The 9,848-nt window shown below is 47.2% G+C and overlaps 1 protein-coding gene across 1 annotated transcript in view; it reads right to left on the minus strand.

Annotated features, from left to right (window-relative positions):
• The window catches only part of PLXNB1 (plexin B1), a 34,355-nt gene extending 25,081 nt beyond the window's left edge, over positions 1 to 9,274 (minus strand). The window contains exons 1-6 of the mRNA XM_035546952.1: positions 8,141 to 9,274; positions 3,858 to 4,040; positions 3,312 to 3,440; positions 1,854 to 1,954; positions 1,034 to 1,166; positions 189 to 345 (exon numbers count right to left, since the gene is read on the minus strand). Of these exons, the coding sequence (XP_035402845.1) occupies positions 189 to 345; positions 1,034 to 1,166; positions 1,854 to 1,954; positions 3,312 to 3,440; positions 3,858 to 4,040; positions 8,141 to 9,274 (1,837 nt within the window). The remainder of the gene's footprint in view (positions 1 to 188; positions 346 to 1,033; positions 1,167 to 1,853; positions 1,955 to 3,311; positions 3,441 to 3,857; positions 4,041 to 8,140) is intronic.
• Positions 9,275 to 9,848: the final 574 nt, after the last annotated feature.

Here is a 9,848-nt window from a genome sequence, read left to right on the forward strand (position 1 = left end):
ATAGCACAGGATGTGTGTGACACACAAGTAGCAAGCAAACAGATATTATGACAGAATGAAATGAACACCTGCTGACAGACCATGTACATTCATGTCTGTTAATCCTGGCACTCTGACGGACCCAAAACGTACTTTCTCTTGACAATGTTATCTGAGCTAACACGCTCCATTTAAAGAGTTTCACTGACCTGCTCCTGCTGGCAAGGTTGGTGCTTGGCTGGGATCTGGCGAAGGACACATGATTCCTGACTCTGTCAGAACTGCTGGGCTTTCATAATCTTCAAAGTAACACGAGTAGAATTCTTCCTCATGTAGAGAAGGTAAGTCCGAGATAGCCAGAAATATCTGCCAATTCAATAACATCCAGTAAATATCTTGCTCTCTAAACACATTCTTCTATTTCATCAAATTTTCTGGCTCTACTTTTTCAAAGCAAGAGCCCTATAAAGCAGCTATCTATATACACACCCATTTTCCTACAATACCTTCTAGGGCTTTCTGCTCTGTTCATCTCTTGCCATTCCCAAACGCAACTTGGCATCCACCAAGCAATTAGCAATTTCCCTCCTTTGCTCAAGTCTCTAGAAGACAGATTCTTGCCACCTCCTGACACAATGCCAGCCTTCAAAACACTGCAGTACCTTAGCTTTTCTGCCAGCTGATGCCAGACTGAAGCCATAACTTTGGGTAGCTCCTTGTAGATCTTCCTGACAGAAAGCGTCAGAAACACTCTGAACCCACAGACAGGGGTGCCTTATAGATATCAAGCCAAGGAAGGACCTCACCCAAGCAGCCATTAAATACTCCAGAATACCTAGTAACTTTCTATTAGCAGATAAGAACATTTAGATTTATAGGAAAAAATATATATATTTCCTGGGACAGCCAACTTCAGTTCCTTATGCGAGGCAGATGTGCGAGGCACAGCGACTCAGTAATCCCTACTGAAAGCAACAGGAAGACTTGTGGCCTCTCAAAGTTTGCAGGGGACTTTCTACATGCTCGAATGTCACAGAGAATCATCATTGCTCACATTTCTCTTTTCCTCTCTGCTGATATTGGCTGGAGTTAGTGACTGGACAAAGAGACACTGCTGTGTAGAGTTAAAGCTCCAGAGCCACTGCTCACTCAGCCTGGACCGCAAGCACTCAGAGCGACGGCTGCACCTGCAGAGAAATAGCAACAAGCCCTGTGAGAGATCTGCACAGCCCTAGCAGGACACATGTTCAACTGCCAAGCTGACACTAGCTCTCTGAAGCCTTGCTAGAGTCTCAGGAAAGCTGCTACACAAGCCACGGAAGTTGCAGCCTCCCACCACCTTCCATAATGAAGGTGGAACTGTTGCCAGTGTGTACAGATGGGTAGGTACTTGTTGGGCTTCAAGGGCCATAAACCAGTTCCTGAGGCGTTCTGTAGGGAGACAGAGCCAGCAAGCAGACAGACGTGCTGGAATAAACCACATCTCGTTAAGCAACATCTGTAGGGGAGCAAGAAGTGAAAAAATACGGAACACAAAAGTGACACCAGAAGAAGAGCTAAGTGAAATAAGGCAGTTTGCGCTGCAGTCAGACTAAAACCAGGCTGAAATCCACTAGACAGGAGCATCGTGAGCTGTGACCCAAGACCAAAAAGCAACTGACAAACACCCATGTGCAACTGTGACTGGTAGTGGTGTTTTAGGGAGGCAGAGTGAATTTGTGGGCCAAACATAACCCATGAAGGGGATAAAAATAAAATAAATCCAGACAGGCAGACATATATGGAGACACAGACATAAGGAAGAGAGTAAGTGGAGATAATCCCTAAACACTGGTCCTCCAAAAACCTTGCAGGTGAGCAGGGATCTGTCTTACCGTCCCTGAAGGACACACCAGCCACAGTAAGGATCTTTCAGTGCCAGACAGGATTCGCAGTCCAAGTAGAGAGAACACTCCAGTATGGGAACCTTTACCACCTGGAGAAAGAAATCTATGAAAACACAGCACACAAAAAGCAGGCCCCCGGTCTATGGCTTCTTCACCTAGTTAGCAAGTCCCATTGTTGACATACTCACTGAAACTCATGCTAATTCCCAACACTGCATAAAACTAAATAAAAAAGGAAGACATTTCCAGAGCCCATCTGGATTCCTGTTTTATACGTTGACAAAGTACACTTGAACATCAATCTCTACTGAGACAATGAAACACACAGTGCATTGCTGTAGCATTACCCGTGACAATTCTTGCAATCGATGACTTTATGTAGTCATCTATATAAAGGCCTCTGATAGCAATAGCACCTGCCCTATTGCCCAGCTCTACCTGGCAGATCTATCATTCTGACTAGGAGCGGACAAGATGCCTGACTGATGTGGAACAAAACCTTGTGCTGCCTGCGGTACGCTAGACTTGCAGCACACTTCTGCTTTAACTACTATTCTTGCTGATTTCAGCCTCCTGCTTTCTCTTTAATCAGATACTACACTTCAGCTAGCATGCTCTCAGTTACTTTAAAATCTCTCTTAATCCTTGACCTATTGCTTTTGCTAAGTATATCGAGTAATTTGCATTTTTTTGTAACTGACAGAATAATTACTTTTAAGGATATACTTCAGATTTCCCTAATCTTCTTCCACCCACAGATTTCAACTCCTCCTTTGAAGTGTTGCAAAATTTGAGTATCTCAAAATGCACATGGCGGGGGTGGGTAAAGGGAAGCAGTGGTTTTCCAGCACACTCTCATTTTTAATTTGTTCTTTCCTTCAGACAGAGTAACTCAAGGGTTGCCTTCCTTTTGCTAGGAGGATCCTTTTCTTTCTTCCTCAAGAAGCTGATCTGAGTGTTGTACAAATCCTCCCAAATAATGTATCCATAGCTGGATTTTCTACTCAGCAGACACCAGTGTGTACCAGCAGCCTGAGAAATCACAATGCCTCTTCTCCTCCTGCTGCCACCAGGCACAAAGAGAACTACAGAAGACAGAAGATGGAAAGGTGCCTTGCATGGTTCCTTACACAGCTTGAGCTCATCTGCAAGACTTATCATGCCATCACTGCCGATACAACTGATACAAGTCAGCCTGACCAATTTATGGAAACACATGTGCAAACGGGCCGTGGTTTAAGGTAACAAGACTTCCTCCATCCTTCCTACAGGCTTTTGCAGAAGGCCAGGCCCCAGCCCTGTAAGCCAGGCTGGCAGGCAGCTGCTACCCAGCACACATCTAGTTATACACACCATTCCTCTGCCTCCTTCATCACTCTTTTCAGCAGTTTGTCTGGACCTCACATTCTTTCAAGGCCTCCGTGAAAGGGATTTAATTGCTCTTACCATTGACTGGGTCATGACGAAGAGGTTCTCCTGCAGCTGGTCGAACAGCAGGTCTCCACTCACCACGCTGTTTAATTGGATAGGTAAAGAAGCGTATATATGTGCATCTCCCATTGCTCCTAAGTACATCTGCAAGAGAGTCACAGTGGTATGCAGGCAAAGTATCAGAATAGGAGTGGGAGACACGTCTAATGTCAGCTGGAACCAGGACTGTGTGCAAGGATTTCAACCTCATACCAAAATCTCAGTGCAATGACTTCGGCAGCGCGAAGCATGTGCCCAGCAATACCTGCAGCAGCCGCATCAGATGCGCCAGCCCTGATGCTGGCTCACTGCAGACGTAACCAAAGGCAGTATGACAACTGTTTTGGGGCATTTACATTCTCAGTGGTCAGTGCAGACGGTGTGAGAAGAGACCGTCTGATAGTAATGAACTTTAGTAGGCAAGGAATTGGTGGACAAGTGAAGCTGCTTTTCCTGCCCCCTCCGCCTGAGCATCCCTGATCTGTTTTACCCTCTTTGCTTCCTGTTGCATCCAGATCATACCTTGTGCAGTCTCCCTCTGCTGTCTCCCAGAAATACGATGGTGTGGCCATCTTCCACATTCACCGCCACAGCTGTCAGTCGGGCATCTGTTTTCTCCAGGAGGGGGGCTGCTTCCAAGGGTACCCGGCTGGCCATGGGGCTGGGAGTGTGGTCAGAGCCACAGGGGTATGCATACAGGGTGTCCTTTTGGGGGAGAGAAAAAAAACAGGGAAATCAGTACAAAAGAAAACCAAGGAACATTATCACATTTCACACTTCTCACCATCCTTTTCCACCCAAATTCCTCCAACAGATGCCCCAGCAGTGAATTTAGCTTTGACTAAGAGTAGAAAACAACTTCTAATAATTAGTTTAGGTACATTGGCTGTTTGTACCTTTACAGAATCCTGCAGACACTTCAGCTAAGTCCATTCAGCATAACGAACACATCGGTAATGAAATGCATCAAAACTCTACTAAATAGTCAACTTTAAAAAGTTCTCCAAAAAGCATTACTGCTATACACTGCCATGACAACTTTGGGGAAGACTTGTATTTTTCAGAAATGCACAGCTTGAGAATTGCTGGTTCTGGTGCAAAAGGGAACCAACTGCCTAGTCAGAAGCACTGCCAACAGTTAGCACCGTTTTGTTGTATTACCCACAAATTTCAGGTCTGAAGTAGACTCCCCAAGTATCAGGACGTACGTAAATACAGGCAGGAACACAGCCTGCTCCAAAGATCTTACACATAAAACCTGCAGGGTACATGCAGCTAGATACAGACCCACAAAAAGACAAAACAAGTCATCTCCGCACACTGCTTCAATTCTTCCGAGCTATGTTAGATTACTGAAAATTAACTCCACGGCACTGTGCAAAAACAGTCAGCCTTCTGTTCCAGTTAGCTCCCTCCCAGCCTGACCAAACCGTCTGGTACTGAATTCTAAAGGAAAGAGAATAAGAGCTGCCAACTTATTTACTGGTTGTATGTGCCAACTTATTTACTATTTGCATGTGCAGAAAGAAGATATTCCATTACGCTTCTGTTTTTTTTCCCCCCTAAATAACAAACCCGCCTGGCACCAGGCAGAGGAGCTGGCCCCATCGTGGGTCATTCTATTCTCCTCCAATTTTAGTTTATTTCTGTATTTCTAAAAACTTGACTGCTTGCAGAAGAAAATAAAAACGATCACGAGCTTTTGACAAAGTCTATGGAAATTCCACAGTAAGATATGTAGCCTGCTGACTTGTGTTCATTCCCAAGTGCATTACTATCGTAACAGGTAAGCAGAGGTGTGACGCGGCAGTGCCACCCAGGAAACCATGCTAGTTAGACCAGCACCCCTTGGGTTCTGATGTTTTATTGCCTCCCTTTCAAACACTAATTCAACCAATTTTCTGCATACTAGGTGTGAGGCTCTGACTTAAAGCCTCAGAGTAGGTTGTGACTTTTAATAATCGTTAGCTTTTCCCCTCCTCTAAGCTACCATTTGTTTTTGGTGACATATTTTTCTCATCACCTCTGTTGCTCGATTCTTAAGCTTCTTCCAATCACCTCCTGCTACTTTCAAGATTTTATTTCTCCAGTTGTCCAGTCCCTGTAAGCTTTAATAGGAAGAGAGCCATATCCAAATTTCCACACACAAAAGCATCAAGCCTTTATTTCGAATGGGACTCTAGGTATCTTTTGAAAGCTTTGTACCAATTTAGACAAATGTTGGAGCCTAACAACCCCACTCCTTGAGGCTGATTTTTACAAAGTGTGCTTAAAAAAAACGGATACAAGGCAGAAATAGTTGCAGCCCGTTTGTGCTCAGCACTGCTGCTGCCCACGTGTGATGCCAAGGGCATGTCACTTCACACATCGCAGTTATCTGCTATATAACAACGTGACTTGTGCGAGCTTCCCCAGTGCTGGCACAGCCTGCCCACGGCCTCACCAGGACCGTCTGCAGCACAGTTAATCACAGTCAAGAGCTGAAACTTGTTCCATGCCACGGGATTAAGACCATGATAATTGTATAAAGTGCTTATATAAATTTACATAGAAGCTCTCTGAATTGTTTTCAGCGAATAACATCTTGGCAGTGCAGCAGAAAAGACAATACAGGGATTGCCCAGCATCCTACCGTGACGCAGCACGTCTGGAGTGCCCAGAGTGAAGCTGCTGTCGTGAATTTTGGTGTGTGCTTCCTACATCTCATGCGTGAGAAGTGACGATGGGACAAACCTGTATCGATGCATGGCGAGGACTGAAAGCTCGGTGCGAAAGGACAAGTTGCATATCTTGAAAACTACACCCAGAGAAGACAGGGAGCCTTGTCAAGCCTTGCAGGAACCTGTTTCGCATGCCCAGTTATCAAGGCACTAACAGCATCTACATAGTCTGCATCCTGAGACTATTGGAAAACTGTATATACTTTCAGATCACCAGCAAACTAGAACAAATGAGCTGGTTCTGAAATTCTTACAAAATATAGTTCTGAAATTCTTATAGAAATGAGCATTTTTCCAGTTGAAGAGACTGTACTGTAAAACTCAGTGTCAGCCTCTCCTGTTGCCCTAAAAATAAGGAGGCAGCGCTAACTGGGGAAAAGGGCACACCTTGTGCACAGGCTGGTTTGGAGGCAGAAAAACATGAAATTAATTAGCATTATTCTCATATAAAGCACAAGCTGCCGCTATTGAAACTGAGTTAAAACCGCTCCTGCATAAAATGTTCATTGACAGCCGCTTCCACTCAGCCCTGAATGGAGCGGGCTGGAGCTGGCACAGCCCCTCGCGTGTTGTTAGATGCAATCTTAACGACAACCGCTACCGGGTACTGAATGGGGAAGGATAAAGTTTGTTAGGGCATTTACATATCATTGGCCACACTTGTTAATAAGATGCTATAGTTTAGTCAGCCCGCTAGCGCCAAGCTGTGCAGCTGGGACCCTGCGATCGCGCGCCAGGAATCACGCAGCAAAAACTGGCTTCTTCTCCCACCCCGTGCACCCACTTCCCCACCAGATCGTATGGTGCACGGGGACTCCACATCCTGCTGAATGAAGGATTTTCTAAGCTGCTCACCCCACTTTGACATCAACTCCGCCAAACTGCCCTAAACCCGTGACAATTCCTTTCATGCTGGCCTGCAGGGGACAGATGGGACATGGCTAAGAGACAGTGAAGGCAGGACATCGAGTCCCAGGCAGTCTCTCGCTTCCCAGCTCTTACATATCCCTCCTGACCTTACATTTGTCCTGCTCCGAGTCAGCTCTTTACCCTTCTGCTGTCCCACAAGTATTCTACAGTCTGCTTTAGCTGCCAAACGGAAAACCATAATTTCAAAACTGGTTTTGGATCGCACATCCAATTCCAGAGATTTCCATAACTCTGCGGTACCACTTTGCAGGAGGCTGGGAAGAGGAAGGTATCTGGACAGCCTGTTCTGGAGAAGGAAGACGAGAAAACATGCTGTTCTGCTAGGGACCAGCAATGCCCTCGGTGAAAACAGGTTACTCACAAGCATGGAGCCTCACGCCGGGACACTGCACCCAGCACTGGCCCCGGAGAACACTGCTGGTCTATGTCTGTGTCACTGTCCCCAGTGTCATGGCACCAGCCAGCGTGGCTGACAAACTGCAAGGATTCAGGGTCACAGCCAAGTTTCAGTTCACATTTTTATCCTTCAACATCCCGTCATGCCTTTGCTGTAGAATTTAAAAGTTTTGTCTGTGCAGAGGATAATCATTTTCTTACTGCTCTGGAGAAGAACCAGGTCGGGAAAAAGCTTTCCTTGGGCACATTTTGCAGGACTAATGAAATCTACAAGAAGTCAGGATTCTGTTGACTCTTTCTTTTACTTACGCCCTTTGTAAGAAGGTGTTGCAAGATGCACCTCACCCTAAGCAACAGCACACCCCTTTAACTCCCCTCCCTAACCCACAACTGCTCACACACATTCTCTCCTTTCTTTCCCTGCAGCACAGACCAGGACATGAAGATATTAAGAACAACGTGACTGTAGCTTCAGCACACACCAGATGCCTTCCCCATTGCCACGCACAGCGTGCCTCCCTTTGCCAGCAACCCTGCCCACGTGTCCCTGCAGCAGGGACGAGACAGACCTGAATTGGAAGCAACGGTTCTTGCATCGCCTTGCTGCAGCAGCAAAGAAACGGTGAGCCCAGAGGGTTTTAACCCATGCAGATTTCATCACACGTCTGTGGGAAATGGACTTACTCCAGGAACACAAAGCAACCCAAAGAATACACTGCAGACTTTTCTTTACCCTGGCAAAGGTGCAAAGCAACTTACCGCTGGCAGCTGGACGCAGTTGGAACTGACATCGTATTCAATGTATGCCACTTCTGTGCCTTCTTCTGACTTCCCGTCCCTCATGTAGCACACATCCCTAGTCCAGTTGGTCAGGCGATCCACCTCCTCCATCGCATAGATGCAGAGCGCAGACTCCTCGCTCAGTTTGCCAGAAGAAGCCTGCCAGGCAGAGAAGGCTGCAAACAGCACTTCTCCGTCAGTGTCCAGCTGCCCCTGGGCCAGGTCCTTCCCCGGCCGGGTGACGTAGGCTGCTTGCAGGAGGCTGTAGGTATTGGCTTTGCTCTGGCACAGCAGGGGTAGCTCCACATAGGAGTAATAATGGGAGTCATCCAGGCAGATCCGCGAGATGTAGGTCTTGTACTCGCGCGACTGAGACTTGAGGTCCCGGCGGTAGAAGAGGAAATAGACGCTGGAACGATACGTGAAGGATTTAATGAAATGGTGGTTGTACTCGGAGAGCCGGCCCACGGCCAGTTTAGCTGTTTCTTCATAGGAGAAAATGGAGTGAGAGTCTGTTGCTTGGATATCCCCACCGTGGGCCCTGAGGTTTCGGGTAGTGATGGGAGGAATCCCCCCTCCGACTCCTCGGCTCGTGTACCCTCGTCCCACAAAGAGCAAGGGGACCTCATCCTTCGAGTAGGCCACGAGTCCCACGGTGGTGATATTGGGGTCGTTGGCAGCAACGTACTGAGTGTCGCCAGGGCTCTCCGGTCGGAAGAGGACGTGGTCGATGGACGCGAGGCTCCTCTTCTCACAGATTCCCTGGTGCACGCTGCCGCACACGATGAGCTCCTTCTGCACCGCGTTCACCAGCAGCAGCTTGTTGTGATTGTCAGTGTGGTGTGCCTGAGGGCACTCCAGCCTCGAGACTGGGGGGAGGCAATCTTTACTGTCCAGAACCGGCCCGGTTTGAACCACATTCTTCATCAGCAGGTCAGATGTCAGCTGGAAGAGAAAGTTGGTAGCCCCCAGGTAAATGGTGCCAGACTCCAAATCCATGGACAGGTGGAGGAATTTCGTAGCATTGCGCGAGAACGTGACGTACTGCAGTCCCCTCGGGATTGCCGCTCCCAGGAAACAGAGAACAGGAAGGAAGAACGTTCCCAGAGGCATGGTAAACGCTCTGCAAGAGAGGAAAAGCTGTTATAACTCCTCTGAAACCAGAAGCCCAGGACATGTACTAAACCCACCGAACAAACAGCACAAAGCATAGACTCATCAGTCCAGGGAGGTAACCCAAGGAGGAAGGTTCTATCTATGCTGTGACAGAACGTGTTTCAAACACTGAACTGAAATCACCACTCTTACCATCAGAAATCGCAGGATATTTAACCAGACTCCTTCACAACTCTTCCCAATGATGCTGTATTGGAAGTTCTCCAGGGCAGGACCACATTCCTACGCCATCCCGTACACCGTATGCATTGTTAACGAGCAGCACCGCAGGAAAACAAACCGCCATCCAAGACAAACACAACCTGCAGGACCATTGTTTAAATAAGCTGTAGCTGGGATACGATTCAGAGAAAACCAACCCCTTTGTTCTGTGTTTGATCTAACGTGAAGTTGATATTTCGAGAAAACAAGATAGTTAATCCTTCTTCTCTTTCCCATCACGCTTATGGCTATCAACAGCCTCCTCTGGGTCTGTGGCTCTGTCACCAGTGTGTGGGATGGGACCTTCCTA

This window comes from Cygnus atratus, chromosome 10 (genome assembly GCF_013377495.2).
Source record: "Cygnus atratus isolate AKBS03 ecotype Queensland, Australia chromosome 10, CAtr_DNAZoo_HiC_assembly, whole genome shotgun sequence".
In the NCBI taxonomy this organism is placed as follows: domain Eukaryota; kingdom Metazoa; phylum Chordata; class Aves; order Anseriformes; family Anatidae; genus Cygnus; species Cygnus atratus.